At 42.7% G+C, this 19,262-nt stretch overlaps 1 protein-coding gene across 2 annotated transcripts in view; it reads right to left on the bottom strand.

Moving 5' to 3' along the window:
• Positions 1–19,262, bottom strand: part of snap25a (synaptosome associated protein 25a) — a 46,256-nt gene that overhangs the window by 4,307 nt on the left and 22,687 nt on the right. For both annotated transcript variants that reach the window (XM_079643085.1, XM_079643086.1), the window contains 5 exons: positions 18,648–18,791; positions 15,594–15,635; positions 13,075–13,123; positions 9,001–9,118; positions 58–177 (listed from right to left, as the gene is read on the bottom strand). In XM_079643085.1, coding sequence (XP_079499211.1) covers positions 58–177; positions 9,001–9,118; positions 13,075–13,123; positions 15,594–15,635; positions 18,648–18,719 — 401 coding nt within the window. In that variant the 5' untranslated portion in view covers positions 18,720–18,791. The remainder of the gene's footprint in view (positions 1–57; positions 178–9,000; positions 9,119–13,074; positions 13,124–15,593; positions 15,636–18,647; positions 18,792–19,262) is intronic.

The following is a 19,262-nucleotide window of genomic DNA, read 5'->3' as shown; positions in this document are numbered from 1 at the left end:
TTTTTCTCCCTTTCTTCCTAGGTGTTTCGATACACAAACCTGAAGCTGCTCTCTTACCTGCGGATGAAGCCTCCACTGATGGCCATCTGTTCACGCTCGTCCACCACGCGGGCGGGCTGGCTGGCCACCACCCCATCCTGGTTTTTCCCCCAGGCCTTGCTGGCTCCACCTTTCATCCTGGCCACCGACAGCGAAAGGGAGGACGAGGAGGGACAGTTAGTCAACATTTTAAACCTTATCATAATTGACCTCAACCAGGCTGCTCCTATTACCTTGGATTTGAGGTACTGCAACAACAATGTCAGTATGTAATGTGATCAGCTGACACAGGGGTGTTATTTGGTTTCATGCATCCAGCACATAAATATATGGTGGGGACTAGACTAAGTCAAGCAAAGCATAGCAGGCAGAGACTGGTTGGTAAATTGGGTTTAAGTAAAGCTGTAATCTGCTGTTACACAATAGTAAGGTATTACATGCTGTTCAGAATCAGGCACGATATATTTTTATATTCTTGCATGCATTTTATTAGCTACCACATGTTGGGTGACTCAGTGTGTGACATACCTTATCCTTATTATTTGAAAGTTACATTCCTACTGGCAGTTTTGTGTTGTTGCTATGAGGACCCCCCTCCCAATCCCACAGTTACATGTCCCAGTGTGACAGATAACAGAGAAGAGACAAGCTTTTGGCAGACACACAACACAGAGGACTGTCACATTGTTAGGATGGACGGCGAGTAATGTGTAGAACAAACTGCCAAAAGGAAACGAAACAAAACAAGAAACTGGAGGTAGTCAACAGAGAATAACACCATGGTGAACTAGACCTAACCTACTCTAACACCCCCACCCTTTGTTTTGTGTTTTTTTTTTAAATGTCACCGCTTTTTTCTTCCAGGTTCAGAGTTGGATGTCAGGTGGCAGTGAGGCAGAGGAGTAAAGAGTGTGTTAAGGATGACACTAACACCCATTGTTTAATCTGTAGCTGCTTCTGTCTCACAAATACAGCTGTGCTAACACGATATGCAATCGCAGCGCTCCATGGCTCTGTAAATGTCACCTCACTCTGCCTGTCAAACGTCACACCGCCTCAGCGTCTGTTTTGGCACTAAAGAGTCGGGGATAGAAAGGGAAGGTAAGAGAAGGAGGTTCATTGTTTATTTTATTTTATGATTTTATCATGTTTGTATTGTTAAGGCACTTTTCGTGGCAGCACAACCAAACACCTTTCACCACTCAAACAGTACACTGATATTTCTTCAAATGTAATCTAGGGTGACCAGGCATCCTTGTTCTCCAGGCAAATGTCCCTGTTTCAAACTGCGAGTCGAATGCAACACGCTAAGTGAAATCATATTGTATGTGGCAAAGACCAGGCACTGAAGCCTACCAGTTTACAACTCAATTATGTAGTGGTTCTATTGGCCAACAGAAGGGGCTGCTTGCTACAGCAGCTGCATATAAATATTCTTATTCTACTTCTATATAGTAGCATATACTTGCTCGTGCTACATTTGTAGAAAACTCAAGCCCCTAGAAAGAATATTTTTGTAGTGGCCAAACGGTGATACTGCAACTTCTGTGTAAGTCCGCTATACTGTGGTCCATTATGGATCCAAAAAACCCTTTTGCCATTGACTAACTTTGGGAAAGGGCTAAATCAACTACACAGTACGAACAATTTAATAGGCCTATTTAAATAATTACATCCTAAAAGTTGTAAAATTCAATAGAATTTGAATCGAGTAATTTTCCTTTCTGTTCATTTGATTGAGCCAAGACTGGTCTGGACATAGTGGATTAGAGAAGGGGCTAAAGAAAAACACAAGTTCTCAATGGGCCCAGCGACCCAGATGATCCAGGTATTTTTGTTTTCGAGAATTAGGACATTTTGGCTTCATGTGCATCCCAGGGATGAACTGGTTCTGGCCTCTAACGTTGTATCTAGTTCTCCATATATATATATATATATATATATATATATATATATATATATATATATATATATATATATCAATGGCAAAACTTGGCTAGAAACTATCAAGTAAATTCACAACATCATAATTTATGTCTTTTCAAGAAGAGCCATCGTGATGAAAATAGATTATTCTGACAAATGCATCTATTAGGTTACTACATGTACATTGTTTAGTTGCAAATCTTTCTGTAAATTATTTTCTGTACTATTTTTTGTTAATTATTTAAAATAAAGGACCACTGTTGTTTGCATTTTATGCTGTTTTATTCCGAATTTGATATGTTATTTTCTGTTTTATTCTACCCGTTCTACCAGTACCACTAAATGGCTGTTCAGATTGTTTTTTATATATTTTTTGCTTATAACAAGAACAATTATATTCAAACAGATTTGCAAAGTTACTTCGGTTTAACCCAATATTATTACTGTAGTGCTTTTTACAATTATGTTGATGATAATATAATGATATTGATTGCCAAAATAGAAATACCCTTCACATTTCACACATCTGGTCATCCTAAATAAATCACATATTTTGATATCATCCATGTAACAATAATCCATCATTTCTTTGCTTGTATTGTAGCATCAGTTACCGAGTTTTGTAAATCCTCAGAGTGCTGTGTTGATGTATTCTTGCTATATCAGGAAGGGCGATGGCTCAGCCTCCTACACCGGTTTCTTAAGTTAGAGAAATAGACCAAGGCTTTTTTTAGCTCCCTGTCCCTGCTGACACACGCTGCTCTTGTCTAGTCCTTTCTTTTCGTGCTTTCTTCTTTTAAGGTTTTTCTGTCCTCCTCCCTCTTGATTCCTAATATTGAACATCAATTCTCCTCTCCTCTCCTCTTACATCACGTTCCTTTAATTTGATACCCAGTTTGGTCCCAATTGCAATTTCCTTCCCTGCAGTCTCATAATGGGGATCAGGCACTCCTCTAATCAGTTTCCCTGTGATTGAACTGAAATTATCTGATTAGATCATATGAGGATTGCAGATCCTGTAGACTAAAAACTAAAATCATTCTTATCTTATTCATTCCTATCCACCAATCAAAATCCACTAATAGCATGCAGACAGCCGGAATCCGAATGCATAGCAGAAAACTAGGAGTCAGCTAACTGATAGACAGCCGGCATGCTGAAAGGATTGAAATAATATCTTGAAACGTAAGATACAAATTTAACTTTTTTAACTTTCTAGAAACTATCTGTATGCGCATTCATTTGAACTCAACTTCCCAGCCGGCTACCATGCCACTCTCTGATATGCTGGCCTAAATGTGAGCGAGTTCCCCACGGGAGAAGGAGCTTGGCAAACAGGAATGTTGAAGCCTGGGTAAAGGCTTATTTAGCACAGCGCTCTGCAGGAGAGCGGCACTGCAGAGAAACTGCAGCAGAACCAGAGGGGCTCAAACCGGATCTCCACACATAGCCATGTAAAGACCTGGTTACCAATAGGCACATCTGAAAACATCTGACTGCGCATGTCTCCTAACCCAGTTTCCAGCTCACAAGAACAACACAGTGTCACGATATTCATGTTATGTCACGTTTTTATGTCTAGGTTTGGGTGTTTTGCTGTTCTCCTTGTCATGTTTTCCTCCTGGTTTATTGTCTGGTCCTTCTTCCTGTGTTTTTCCTCCTGTCGTTAGTTTCCCTGGTGTGTCTGATTGTGTTCACCTGTGGCCCTTGTGTTTCTCCTCCCCTGCCCGGTTGTTTCTCGTCTTGTGATTACCCCTCCCTGTATTTAGTCTTGTCTCTTCCTGTGTTCGGTGTCGGTTCATTGTTTGTCTTTCCCTTCATGTCACGCTCCATGTTTGTCCTTGAAGTTTTGGTCCTGGATTATTTACTCGTGCTCCCCTGTTTCGGTAATGCTAACTTTGTCCCTTGTTTTCTTTTGTCATCGGCTTTTTTTGTAAATTAAAGCTCGCTTTTTGTTAATACTGCTTTTGGGTCCTACCTTTTCCACGCATCCTGACAGAATGAACCGACCTACAATGGACCCAGCGGATTTTTATGATTTTGAGTTGGATCTGTTCGATCTGGATTTCTCCCGACAGTATTATCATGCCGAGTGGAGTGGAACCTCTTCTAGAAGGGACAAAGACGCTATCCTCAAAAGGCACAAATGGAGGTGGCCAAAATGCCTTGGTTGAGGATTTCGTTGCCTGAGTGGCTACAACTTTTCACAAGTTATCCTGAGGACTTGTCCGAAGCCTCTAACCCTTTCCTGGGGTATGACCAGGCCTTGGGAGGCCCACGGATCCTCCAAAGAATCTCTTGGAGACACAAGACCAAGATTCAAGCCTGTGCTCCAGTGGTTCCGGTTCCAGTGCCGGCCCACAAAGCCATGTTTCCGGCCCCATTTCCGTCCCCATCAGCCATGGTTCCGGCTTCAGTATCGGCCCCAGTAGCCATGGTCCCGACTCCAGTTTCGGCTCCAGTACTGGCTCTCCGGCCGATGCAAGCTCCCTGTGTCCTGTCGGCGTACCGGCCGACTCCAGCCCCTCGTCTCCTGTTGGCTCTCCGGCCGACTCCAGCCCCTCGTCTCCTGTTGGCTCTCCGGCCGACGCCAGCTCCCTGTGTCCTGTCGGCGTACCGGCCAACGCCAGCTCCCCGTGTCCTGTCGGCATACCGGCCGACTCCAGCACCTCGTCTCCTGTTGGCTCTCCAGCCGACGCCAGCTCCCTGAGTCCTGTCGGCGTACCGACCGTCTCAAGTCAGCTCTCCAGTTCCCTCTCAAGTCTCCTCTCGAGTCCCCTCTCGAGTCTCCTCTCGAGTCTCCTCTCGAGTCCCCTCTCGAGTTCCCTCTCAGGTCCCCTCTCAAGTCTCTTCTCGAGTCCCCTCTCAAGTACTCTCTCAAGTCTCCTCTCAAGTCTCCTCTCGAGTTCCCTCTCAAGTCTCCTCTCAAGTTCCTTCTTGAGTCCCCTTTCGAGTTCCCTTTCAAGTTCCCTCTCGAGTTCCCTCTCAAGTCTCCTCTCAAGTTCCTTCTTGAGTCCCCTTTCGAGTTCCCTTTCAAGTTCCCTCTCGAGATCCCTCTCAAGTCACCTCTCATGTCAACTCTCAAGTTTCCTCTCGAGTTCCCTCTCAAGCCCTCTCTCGAGTCCCCACTCAAATCCCTACTCAAGTGCCGTTGGAGGTTCCGCTGGGGTCCTGCCAACTCCATGTCCTGTCCCGTTGGGGGTCCCGCCGATTACTCTTCTGCCAGGGGTCCTGCCAACCCTGGGTCCTGTGCCGTTGGAGGCTCCGACGACTACTGTTCTGTCGGGGGTCCTGCCAGCCCTGTGTCCTGTGCCGTTGGAGGCCCCGCCGACTGCTCTTCTGCCGGGGGTCCTGTCAACCCTATGTCCTGTGCCGCTGGAGGCCCCACCGACTGCTCTCCTGCCGGGGGTTCTGCCAACTCCATGTCCTGTCCTGTTGGGGGTCCCGCCGACTACTCTTCTGCCGGGGGTCCTGCCAACCCTATGTCTTGTGCCGTTGGAGGCCCCGCTGACTACTCTTCTGCCGTGGGTCCTGCGAGTACTATGTCCTGTGCCGTTGGAGGTCCCGCCGACTACTCTTCTGCCGGGGGTCCTGCCAACCCTATGTCCTGTGCTGTTGGAGGTCCCGCCGACTGCTCTCCTGCCGGGGGTCTTGCCGGCCTTGTGTCCTGTCCCGTCGGGGGTCCCGCCGACTACTCTTCTGCCGGGGGTCCTGCCAACCCTATGTCTTGTGCCGTTGGAGGCCCCGCTGACTACTCTTCTGCCGTGGGTCCTGCGAGTACTATGTCCTGTGCCGTTGGAGGTCCCGCCGACTGCTCTCCTGCCGGGGGTCTTGCCGGCCTTGTGTCCTGTCCCGTCGGGGGTCCCGCTGACTACTCTTCTACCGGGGGGCCTGCCAATCCCATGTCCTGTTTCGTTGGAGGCCTCGACATCACCTGTCTCGCCGGGGGCCCTGCCAACCCCAAGTCCTGTTTCGTTGGAGGCCTCAACATCACCTGTCTCGCCGGGGGTCCTGCCAACTCCTTGTCCTCTTCCGTGGGGGATCTTGCCTACACCTGTCCCACCGGCTCCTGTCCGGTCGACACCGGCTCCTGCACGGCCTCCGGAGCTGTCTGGTCTTCGAACTCGAGCCTGGCCCCCTGAGTGCCGCGGTCTTCGCCCTCGAGCCCGGCCCCCTGACTTTCCCGGCCGCGGTCCTCGCCCTCGGACCCGGCCCCCTGACTCTTCCTGCCGCTGCCTTCGCCCTCGTGCCCGGTCCCCTGGGTTCGCCCGCTGTGGTCTTCGCCCCTTTTTGGACTCTGCCTTGTCTCCGGGCCGTCCGCCCGAGACCCCCTCCTCGAACTCTGCCTTGGCCCCGGGCCGTCCGCCCGAGACCCCCTCCTCAAACTCTGCCTTGCCCCGGGCCGTCCGCTCAAGACCCCTTCCTGGTCCTCTGCCGTGCCCTGGGCTGTCAGTCTAGGCCCGTCCTCAGGACCCCCTCCACCCACCCTGCTGGATGTTTTGGATTTTTTTCGTGTTTAGGGACGTCTAGTATCCGTCCCTTGAGGGGGGGGTTCTGTCACGATATTCATGTTATGTCACGTTTTTATGTCAAGGTTTGGGTGTTTTGCTGTTCTCCCTGTCATGTTTTCCTCCTGGGTTATTGTCTGGTCCTTTTTTCCTTGTGTTTTTCCTCCTGTCGTTAGTTTCCCTGGTGTGTCTGATTGTGTTCACCTGTGGCCCTTGTGTTTCTCCTCCCCTGCCCGGCTGTTTCACGTCTTGTGATTACCCCTCCCTGTATTTAGTCTTGTCTCTTCCTGTGTTCGGTGTCGGTTCATTGTTTGTCTTTCCCTTCATGTCACGCTCCATGTTTGTCCTTGAAGTTTTGGTCCTGGATTATTTACTCGTGCTCCCCTGTTTTTGGTAATTCTAACTTTGTCTCTTGTTTTCTTTTGTCATCGGCTTTTTTTGTAAATTAAAGCTCGCTTTTTGTTAATACTGCTTTTGGGTCCTACCTTTTCCACTCACCCTGACACACAGATCCCTCCTGTTTTTCTCCTTTGCTTTAAATCATATCATACTGTCACTTTTGTCTTCTTGTGACGGGTTCACTACCTTTCTTCTATCATTCCACAATGTCTGACATATACCGCATTCCTCTTACCTATTGCTTTAAAAAAGAAAAGAAAAAGAATAACATTCTTTATTCTTCATATTAAATTAAAAAAAAATGGTCTCTTTTGTTGTAGTCATTCTAAAATTGGAATATAGACAAATAGTTTTATTATTACAGCACTTGAAGTTGTGCTGCATCCTACAAAATACACAAAACTGACTGTTGCAAATGCATCTGGTTTAAACTGAAACTTTTGCCCACAGCCTTCGGAATGCCTATAGTTAACACAACATAAGATTTCTTCATCAACATCATCAACGTCACCTTCAATGTCAATATCAACATCATGATTTTGGCATCATCATGTGTAGCATTGCCGTAATGAGTTGCATTGTCATGCATGCATGAGCATTCAAAGGGTCATGCTCGCAAGTCATTCCATGTCATTGGCACTTGGTAGTTCAAAAAAGGTGGCTGGGGGAAGGAGGGGTGCTCAGAGGGAAACAAAAAAAGTCTTGTAGCCTGCAAAGAGGTGAGGATCTACTAGATGTTAGAGTGGTGTGGTAAAGATCATGCAGATGAGGAGAAGTGTCAAACAGTCCTGGACCAGGCTGACCAAAGGCATTTTGGGACCGAGATCACTTAATATCCAGCTGGAGTAAACACACAAAATGATCTGAGTGCCAAAATGGTTCGGGAGCCCCAGCCCTGCTCTTTTGGTTGAATCTCTCTGATTTGAAAGTTGGGATAGCAAATAGCTACAGTAATATCATTGTAGGAGTCCCCTCTAAACCACCAGAGGTAATAGTTGAAAAAAAAACTTGCAGAAAGCAGAAAGCATCAGTACAATTGTTGCAAGTGGGACTTCTACAATGGCTGCACCAGCATTTAGATGCCTCCCATTATAAAAGTGTTTTGAGAAGTGGACTATTAGAGATTAGGGCACTTGGAGAAGGGCCCTTGACGGAATCGGGGTTAAAGAGGCACTTATTGAATAACCTTGGCCTTCATTGAGTGGAAATGGGCTTATGTTGAGGACTGGACTTTTTGAGCCGGTGTCATAGGATTTGGGTCTAAGTAGGGGTAGAGTGTTTACACAGTTTGTAATGTGAAAGTATAGGTTGCAGTTCAGAGGCCAATCATGTAGCAATAGCTCAGACTGATGGACTACTAAAGTATGTTTGCTAATCCTTTTTAGTAGAGACTGACAATGTCATTTGTGGTAATTTAGTTGATGCATTAATGGAGCTGTTGCTTAGTCACCACTGAGATGTATCGTTAATTTAAAGCTTGTGTGCAAGTTGAGGGTACCAGCTAAGCTAATTAACTCCTATCCATAATGCAATGGTGACAAATTACTTATTAGCTGTATTAGCTGCTGCTGCAGTTGACCAAAAGTTTTGTGTAATGAAAATCAATGTTAACATTAGCAAGCTATGCTAATTTGGCTCCACTTTTCGAGAATGAGCTTGCTAGCTTTCACTTTTCAACCAAACATAAACAGCATGACGGGTCCTGACAAATGCAGAGTGAAGAAAAGGGATGTATTAAGTCATTAATGGTCAACAACCAATGCTATTTGGACAATGGGACACCTCTGTCAAGAGGGACGAAGCCAGGACACTTCCAAAAACATGTCAAAAAAGTTTGATTTGTAGTTTTTCTTAAAACAAGAATTGAGGAGAATTACATTTTCAGTTAGAATTTAAGTGTGCTGTCTATTTTTTGTGAGTATCGGAGATAAATTATTTGAAAGGCATGGCCTCCAGTGTCCACCCATATGGATGTGAAATGGACAAAGTTTATTTGTAGATGGAGCAGAGCGGACTATTGGCTGATGGCCATCGTGATGTCACTTCTACCTCGATTATATTTCTGATTTCTCAGATATTTATTCTGATCTTTGAATGGCAGGCAGGCAGGCAGGCAAGCAGCACCTACTTGTTACATGGACAGGAGCAAAGACCACAGAATTTCCCTAGATCGTTCAAATTCTTTTCTGCATCCTTCATGTCCTTATTGATTTGGTCCATTCCCTCCTCGATGCGCTCCAGTTGCTCTGATTAAACACAAGTCATTTATCCCCCAAAGAACGAAGCACAAGAAGAGAGAGAGGGAGAAGGAAGAGGAGAGTAAGAGAGAGATAAAGAGAGGACAAAGGAGAGAAGACAACAACTTCAGACACTCACTGTGACGAAAGAAAGTAAAAGAAAAAAAAGAGGAAAAACTAGACGCCACCACATATGTAAAGAACCGTTGGGGCATTTTCAGTACCTACTTGTTACACGGACATTTGAAAAGCCCACAGCATTTCCCTAAATCTTTTAAATTTTTCTCGGCTTCCTTCATGTCTTGGTTGATATGGTTCATGCCATCTTCAACACGATCGAGTTGCTCTGGTCAGGACAAAGGGATGACAGTAGTGGAATGAATTTCATTGACTGATTGACAGAAATATGAATTATGATGAGCAGTAATTGAGTCATGTGTTTTACTCTGGTGTGTGTGTGTGTGTGTGTGTGTGTGTGTGTGTGTGTGTGTGTGTGTGTGTGTGTGTGTGTGTGTGTGTGTGTGTGTGTGTGTGTGTGTGTGTGTGTGTGTGTGTGTGTGTGCGCAGAGTAAAAGATAAAGGCTGAACTTATTTCCTATTAATTTAGTGCATTAAAATAGAATGGTGTTTATGTTTGTCACTTCCAAACTTGTTGGGCCAGAGAGATTGTATAACGAGCAAACATTTAAGTAAATATCTGAATTTCTTATTGAAGTCAGTTAAAATATTCTTGAGAGTACGCTCAGTTGCTTTCAAGCCGATTGTTAGGTGAGAAGATCGATACCTTGATTGTCGGTAAGATAAAATGAAGGTAGAGCAAGATGCCAGTTAGCTTAGCATAAAGAGTGCTGTAAATAGGAATACAGCTAGCTTGACTCTGTCAAAAGGTAAACAAATCTGCTAGTTGCGAGGGGATGGACCTACTATAGAAAATTACATTTAAAGAACAGCTTAATCACTTTTAAGGTATTTATAGGCTAACTCTGTTAACATTAGGTTTTAGCTAGCCAGCAGTTCTCCTATGTTTTCAGTCGTTATGCTAAGCTTGGCTAACACTGCTGTACCTTCATATTTGGTGTAGGCTACATAATAAGCAGGGCTCTCAAGTTTTGAACAGAGTTCAGAGTGGGATTTTAGCAGCGGTGTTTGGTACTCCAACTTCTGGCTCCCCTCAAAGTTCCCATGAAGCCCTCTGTACCGCGAATGTCAACGGGGGGGGGGGGGGGGGGGGGTGCTAGTTGACTGCACGCGTCTAGTTTGCGGCGCAACTTGGTGGACGGTACCCTCCTGGAAAGAAATCTCTGCGTGAGAAATACAAGGTGCGGCGTGTGAGCGTGTGAATGGAGTGAAATGCGTGTGAGACTTGAGAGCTCTGTATAAAAGTGGCATTCATCTTCTCATCTAACATCACAGTGGGAAGCAATACATACTTATTTTCCCAACTTTTCCCTATAGGCTATTGTTCTTTTCTTTCAAGAAATAAAGAGATTGTTTGCTGTTAGCATAGCTGACATTTTAAAATGTTAATTTAATCATTTTTACGGACCAAGGCGATTTCACTTGAGAACTGTTTAATGTGCTGGCTGCATAATGCCACATAAGGTAAGTCTTTGTTCCTTCCTTTAGTCTACAAGAACAGTGAGCTTTAGTTGCTCCCTTTTGCTTTTCAAAATAACTTTTTCTTAGATATAAGATGTGCCTAAAATATGAGTGATATTACATGCTTCTTGGTCTGAGCATGCAATCGCAGCCACTTTAGAAACGATAACAGTTAATGGTTTTAATCAAAATGTGTGGACACAAATATGTCTTTCATGGGCTTGGGAAACTTGTTTTTAGTTGTTCATGAGGCTACCCTTTCTAATTCTGAGGATAATTATTTCTAATTCCAATTTTGGTTAATTAAATTGTTAAAGTATGATACCTCAGTGAATACTGGATTATAAAACATAGAACTGCCTCTTACTTTGCATTGCCTTGGCAAACTTTCATGGTATTCTGGTTTATGGGGGCCAGGGTCTTTAAAGTGGTGGTGCACTGGTGACAAATAAAGGATCCATCCTGATTGTGATTTAAGGAAGTACGGTGCAAAGTATGAAAGGGTGAGGCACAGTTAAATATGGAACTGATTCAAAAAGTAGTTTTTTAGATTTTGTAAATTCCCTGGTTAGCATTCATTTATGTTAATATATTCAACCAAGAAAGGATCCACGTTGAGTCAGAGTTTTTAGAGCAAAGTGGGGGTAATGACATTAGTAGTGTTTTTAAAAAGGTTAGTGAGTCAAGGTTTTATATTACATTTTAGAGCAAAAGCTCTACACATTATAAAAACTGTCTCAGATGTATCGCATGCCATAAAGCTAAAGGCTCTTCTTCCTGCATGTACTCAATAACAAAGGGTCAGGGGTCAGATCAGGGTAACAGCCTCTTGTGTATCAAGTCAGCTGTTGCAATTCGTTTTGGAGAGGTGACCCTGCGTGGCAGAATAGTATGGCCGCTAGGGATGAGGGGATAAATGGATAGTCAGAGGAGGGTTTAAGCTTTTATCCCTTGAATGAACAAGCGTGTTGGTGCAGATACGGGTTTATCTTACAGGATTGTTGAATAGGTTGACAAGCATCCCAGCCAATGGGAGAGCTGAAGCCCCATGCCTTTGCTATAGACAATAAATAACTACTTCTGCTTTATATTTTCACATTGCCACTATTAGTTGTTTGATGTTGCAGTTGTTTTATCTGTTATCTGTTCTTGTCCCACGCTAAACATAAACTCTTTCACTTATTTTAAGTTACGTACGTTCTTATTTTAAGTTACGTACGTTCTTATTTTAAGCCAAACAATAATCTCTTCAGGAACTTTACCAAGTAGTTTTGTTTATTTGCAAAGTCAACCCTGTTTAAAACTGCAACTGTTAACTTTAAAATGTGCAATGTGCAGGCATTTTGCTCTATCTGAACAATGAAAATGGTACAGCCATTGAATGGGCTATTCGAAATGGGCATCACTTTAATCATTGAGGGTTATTGCTTGCTCATAAAAAAACTGCATGTAACCAGGGATTGTACAAAGTATGGGGGTTGATTGAGGAGTGATTGAAAAGTTTGTCATTACCAGCTAAATCGATCGTTTTTCTTATCCACCTCTTGTATTTTAACACCTCGGTTAGCTGTCAGCAGGGTATCTGATCCCACCCCCAGTAGTATTTACAGGAAAATAAAGATTGGCCAAATTGTAAAAAAATGAGCTATAAAATGGGGTGTATTTAAAGGTGGCATATCTGCTGCCACTTCTTTTTTAATAAGATTTATAAGCAGATGTGGTAAAATAAAAATATCTCTTAGAATTGAATTCAATTTAACTGAATCTGTGAAACCAACATGACTGCCTTTTTATCATTTTAACATCCAAGAACAGCCCAGTAGTCCTTCGCCATAGGCTCCCACAGTGACAAACACGCCAACCCAACTGAGTTCTGGAAAATGAATAAATTCTCTCGATGTTGAGCTGTAGGGTTTTGGCACTGAAGTGGCTGTTATTAAATATACCTTATAGTTAATGTTTGGCACTTTTTATTCACTGTCTTTGTTGAGCATAAAAAAAGCTGCTGGCAAATCAAAAGCAGTTAGGCAAATCAAACAGAATATGTTAAACAAAGGAAACAAAGGTTAAAGGTAGCTGAAAGAAAGAAATTCCCCAAAGTTAAACCCTTGACGTCCTCAAAATATGAATTAGTTTGGATATGCATTTAAATGAAAACAAGCAACTGCATGTGAAACAATCACAAGTGTTTTGATACCTTACACTTTTATCATCAACATTACTATTGTAAATGGTAATGTCCCCTGTGGTTCTGCTAATGTCAACAACATCTTTTACTTTTTACTTAAAGTATGAGCTTTGTTATATGTGAATAGCTCAGTTATTTCATGTTACTAAAGCCGCCATCTCCCCTCTCACAGACTTACCTCCCTGCTCGTCCAGCATAACCAAAGTCCTGATGCCAGCATCTTTGCTCTATTCCCCAAAGACCGCCAGGTATAAAGGAAGTGGAAGGGAGGGAGGACAAACAAAACAAAATAAAGGTCAGTAATGAGGCCACAACAGTTTAGGGAATCAGTTGCTGCTGAAAAATGTGAGCTCCTAAGCAATGTACCCATCCTCAACTTTTTCCCTTTTTAACCATATTTGTTTTTAGCCTATTAAAACAACATGAACTTAGTCATCGTTCTTTATCACTATTTTGCTTTCTTTGATATTATATTCTTCTACTGCAATAATGCTAGCACAACAACAAAGAGAGTCCAGGTTTATCCGCATGCAGGTTTATCCGCATGCATTACATTTAAAAATTGTGACAAGTTTTATGATGTCATGATTAAGGAAATGGTTATATGTTTTTGGAAATAAACTTATATTGTTTGATTAAAAAGGGCAAAGGTAATTCTGTCATTACAACTCAAGCATGAAACGTTGAAATAGCACCCAGGAGATTAACAATAAAAATGCTGACTGCAGAGAGGATATCTCATTAAAAATAAAAACCTTTCTATTGGATTTCCTCGTACAAATTAAACAATTAATAACCCAGGATCCCAACACCCCGTCTGTCTACGACTCAGCAGCTTATGACCTTTGGACTACACATTAGTATTGATTGCAACTTGTAAGAAGGACTATTTTTCTACCGCCCTACATTTTAAATGTAGAATGTCTGTTGGTCTTCTTTCCCCCTTCAGATACATTTAAATCCTTCCATCAGAGCAGCTGAGCCTGCATGAGTGCCACAGTTAAAGCTTTTAGTCACTGATGGCTGTGTTGGCTACAGGTTTTGATTCTGGTAGAAAGAGTGTGAGGAGGAGGAGGAGTATAGCGATACTTGCTTATACAACTCTTCCTCCTCTCTGCTTCTTAGGAATGCTGCGCCGTCTCACTAAGATGTGGCACCTGGTCGGTCCTGATTCGCATAAATACGATTATGGTGTGTCAGGCACACACTTGACATACGCTGTTACACATTAATATATCTCTTGCCACCTCAGCAATTTGGGAGGAAAGCGTGGGGGGTGCAATAAGGAAACTCTGGAGTATAAATGATTCTGTTATTAGGTAAGGCTGTGTCAAAGCAGAATCCCAAAGTAGTGGAAATGAGTCCCCAGGGAAACTCAACCATGATCCAATACAGGACTGGAGGTGGTTCAATGCGGATTTACTAATTCAAATCAGCTTGATAGATTCATGCATTTTGGCAGTTGCCTTTTTGTAGAATATATAGTTACAGCCTTAAGATTTGGTGGGGTGTGCTTCTACTTAAAGGATTCATAATTCTTCAAGAGCAACTAGCACAAATTGAGCTCTAAAATGTAATTCAAATCATGTGCATTGCAATTAACCACCTCATCATCTATACAATCCATTACGTTATCTTACATCTTTCAAATGGTTAAGACTAAGACATTTCTGAGTCAAAAATAGACCAAATGTTATTTACAACGAGGAGAATAATAGCCTGTATTCAGCATTACAGCATATAACGCAATTTTGTAATCTCCCCGCCTGCAGCACAGTCGCGGGGGGGGGGGGGGGGGTCTTAGATATGTCGGCTGATGATCAATGTGACCTTGAGATCTGCTTGTCAGACGCAGTCAACCCCAGCTGTCTACGCTGTCTCTCTTTTATGTCCTACTTCCCTCCATCTCTGTCTGCTTGTGTCACATCAGGCTTTCTGTTCTCCTTGTCTATCACTCTCAGTCTATTACACAGCGTTATTTATTGGCACAGGCAAATAAGAATCGACAGAGTCTGCTCACGGGTGTGTCGTTTCTGATTTAAATGAATTAATTTCCTGAAATGATATTCATGCCATCACTCAGTTGAATCATGGTTCACTCAATCTTGTCTGACTCTTTAAGCAATTAGAAGAGAGAAACCCTGAGTTTGTTAAAGATGAAAAATGAAATTGGATCGTATATTTTTAGAAATCAACGAGGTGATCAGCACCTCACCTAAAAGTAGTTTGATTGGTCAACAAGTAATCTGTGAAAGCTATTGTTAGCTAGTTAACGTCCTATGAAAATGAATTCCAGGTCTAAACAAAAGTAAATAATAATACTAAAATGTCTTCTGGTACCTAGCAGCAGAGTATTTAAGGAACAGTTCTCATTCTGAAACCCCCGCATCAAACCATGCGGGGGTTTTGTCTGCCTTATCACATGCATCTCAAAAAATTCAGAGAATGTCACCAAATCTGACTTTTTCAGTAGGAGTAACATCATTTTAAGACATTATATTTTCTGTGAGTTTCCTGATTATGCCCAAGACAAGTAAATTCTTTCTTCCGCAGTATTTAAAACAAAAACACGTATATATACAGAAATTATGTATCTAGGAATCGATAGACTTCCAGTGTCACAATTTATATTCTCGCTGTGTCATGTTTAGTCTCAGATTTCATTCGTAAACTCAAAGCATCTTGGGTGGTTTTTACCTCCTCCACCAGCTGCAGCATACGACGGGTGCTCTCGAGAGACTGTGGAGAAAAAAGAAATACAGTTAATGAGATAATATGACAGATTCAAAATGGAAATAGCACTGTTTGACATCAGAGAACAAATAAATCTATCTTCCTGGGGAAACACAAAAATCACAATAACTTGTCCAAAGTGTTTATGTTAGTTGAAATGAGCATAAGCAGACTTGTAAACCAACAAAGTGGAGTGAATTTGAACAATCAGCGGGACACAAAAGGGATCAATTTCGGCCATTTATCGACATGAACTCACAGCGACAGTGTGTATTCACTGAGTATTGAATACGAACGACCGATGGGAATTTTGAAGGAAGCTGTAACAGTGACTGATTTCTGAAAAGTGTATATTTTAAACTGTCAGTCAATAAAATGATTTGGAATTTAAGATAACAACTAAAATGCTTTCAAGCCCATTAGTAAGATGGCCGAAAGGTGCAAAATCATTACTACCTTTTCCTTAGGAAAAATACGCTGCAGTTTAAAAAACGATAAAATAAAAAACAAAAATGTGCCAAAACAAATGCAACTGAAGAAACAACTTCACAAGCTTGACAACACATGTGCAGCGTTTACTAAGAGCGCTGCAAATCATTGTTGACGTTCAGGGATTATAAAGTTGGCTATAAATTAAAATGTTATTGGCTTATTTTAACAATGTAATTGCATGATTCGTTCTGATATTATTGCAGATCTGCTGTAAAATAGCGAGCTTACGTAGCTAATCTAGTTATTTCATTAAATAAAACACATAGTGTGCCAACCGTGACAGTTGGCCAACTTCATAATCCCCTAACATGGGGTCCCAGCTGTGCATCACATTTTAGTGTCCCCTGGTTTCCTTTGTGCTTCTACCAGCATTTTTCTATCGTCACCCTGTGATGTTTTAATTTGCATGTGTTTTTGCACATTTGTGTTTTTATATTTGCACTGATTTTTGCAGTGCGTTTCTCCTAGGGGAAGGGTTTGGGGACACATTTTCACCTGTCGGCCACCATACATTTGAAATCGAACTCAAGATGATTGACTCAACAACACTATTTTCAGCCAATATAAATAACTACACTTCCTACTTTCTATCCCTTTTCCGAAACGTCTATTATTAGCCTGTGTGTTGATAGATATGTAGATGAATGTTCCAATTCGTCTTACGTCTTTGATCTGAAATGGCCACGATATGTGCTGTTGTCATCATGAGAGAGGGCAAAACTGTTATTCCGACGCCACCATTTTGTGTATCCACTATGTACACGCATGTGTTTAATATTCTGCTCAGCTGTGCCAGTGTGGAGCTGGAGGGGTGTGGGCTTATCTGCTCTGGGCCATGACTGAGATTTTCTCTCGCTCCCTCACACTGCTGTGAAACATACACACAACACACATGCATGCACGTGCACACACACACACACACACACACACACACACACACACACACACACACACACACACTCACACACCACACACACACACACACACACACACACACACACACACACACACACACACACACACACACACACACACACACACACACACACAAATAGGAGCTTGAGCACCTAGATGTCTTTCTACATGTGAACAAGGTTACTCTCGCAGAGATGCTCTCACACAGAAATGTTGCATGTTTACGTTCACAAGTGCACTCTAACACACACACACACAAACACACACACACACACACACACACACACATACACATACACACACACACACACACACACACACACACACACACACACACACACACACACACACACACACACACACACACAGGTATACTCCCCTATCACCTGCACACACACATGCAAACAGCCATAGTCTGAGGCAGAACATAATGTGTGTGTTGTATAATATATATTCATTTGTCAATTTATTTTGGAGTATAATACATCATACACACCATGAGAATGCAGTTGAAATGAAAACAATTATAAAATGACTTTAAGATTTGGAAAATGTATTATAAGAGGGCATTCCTAGCTATATTTAAAGGAAAACTCTTAATATTTTTCCACCCTATTTTCCCATGTTTGAGTGACTTGTGGACACTAAAACATGGGATTTAAAAAAAAATTGTTTCAGTATTGATTGAGAGTGCAGCGGCCGGCAGCTGTAAAAAGGCTGCAAAGTCACCATATCAGACAACGTGAGGTTTCAGAATGAGAGAAATAGACCAGCTCAAGCAAAAAGTGCAGAAAAACATTATATTTGTCTTTGGTCTCCTTTCCATAATGTTGTCAGACACTGAAATAACAATCTAAGCGTGTACACAAAAAAGCACACACAAAAAATGTTTAGTCGACATACATTGATGGTTTGGACCTTTTACTGTCTGCCTTCTGCAATTGTTTTGCTCATTACAGGACTGTACCAATTTCAAAAATTGTCGTTCCCATGTCAAAGTCTCTTTAAAGGGGCCCTACTATGCACACTTTCAGGTTCATATTTTCTGCCTCTATTGTGACATGTTTCCATGATTTAATGTTCAAAAATCTCTTTATTTTTCTCAAACTGCCCGCAGCACCTCTTTTCACCCTCTGTCTGAAACCCGAGCCCAGTCTGCTCTGATTGGTTAGCTGGCCGACTCTGTTATGACTGGTTAATCGCTTAGAGATGTCCCGCATATCACGTACACTTTGTTGGAGCACTAGTCAATAGAAGCACGAGTGTTCAGTATGGACACTCGTGCTTCTGGAAGTAAACAAAGGAATCCAATGGAGGCGTTTCAGGCAGGGGGGGGGGAGTGTGTGGGAGAGAAACTCCCTCTGGAGGGAACTTAGGGATTTTAGCCTTTGCAGACCATTTACATGCACACAAATGTATATAACACACTACAGGGAAGGTAACATCTCAAAAAGCATAATAGCTTCGATGTTCACTTCTCATTTGTATGCCTATGAATGTGCTCAAGTATATTTTCTGTGAGTAGGTGTGCATAAATGCAAGCATGCGGGCCATCAAGTTCATGCATCATCACAACTGAATCCAGTGATGCATGGAGCGTGTTGTTCTCACCTCATCGGCCAGCTGGTCGGCGCGTTGCTGCATGTCTGACAGCTCATTGCGCATGTCCGCGTCCTCTGCCATGGCTGCTGGATGTTGGAGGTGGAGAAGGACTCCAACAGGGAAGAGAAGATCCTAGTGGGATTTCGGGGAGGGCTGAAGAAGAGACGAAACAAAGGAAAGGAAACATTAGGCATACATTGTCTGTAATTATTTAAATATTTGACTATTGCAATGAAAATTAGCTGGCTTCTGTCATTTGGAAAGTCATTGATATTAAAAGACGTGTTAAAAGATACTGTGGGGGAATTATATCCACAACATCATACATATCCGCCTCCTTTGTGTGTACATCATTGTTTGATACCAGAACAGAAAAGTATTCGAGTTGAAGAAACAGTGGCAACAAGGAAGACAATGTTTGCGGAACAAAATCATGCTCAGACGGGCCAATGTTGGCTGAAAATGTAAAGGATTTGCGCGCATAGTATGTTACTGGGAACACATACTTACATTTTCTAATCATGTTATGACTTATTCAAGACAAACTCAGACTAATTAATTCACCATAAAATCCTCAAGGTCCTATTTATCTCTCTTGAGCCAGGTTATACTCTCCTCCCTACC

The sequence above is a fragment of the Notothenia rossii genome (genome assembly GCF_949606895.1).
Source record: "Notothenia rossii genome assembly, chromosome: 8".
NCBI lineage: Eukaryota > Metazoa > Chordata > Actinopteri > Perciformes > Nototheniidae > Notothenia > Notothenia rossii.
The sequence above is the reverse complement of the archived record's forward strand: the minus strand, read 5'-3'. Positions and strand labels throughout refer to the sequence as shown.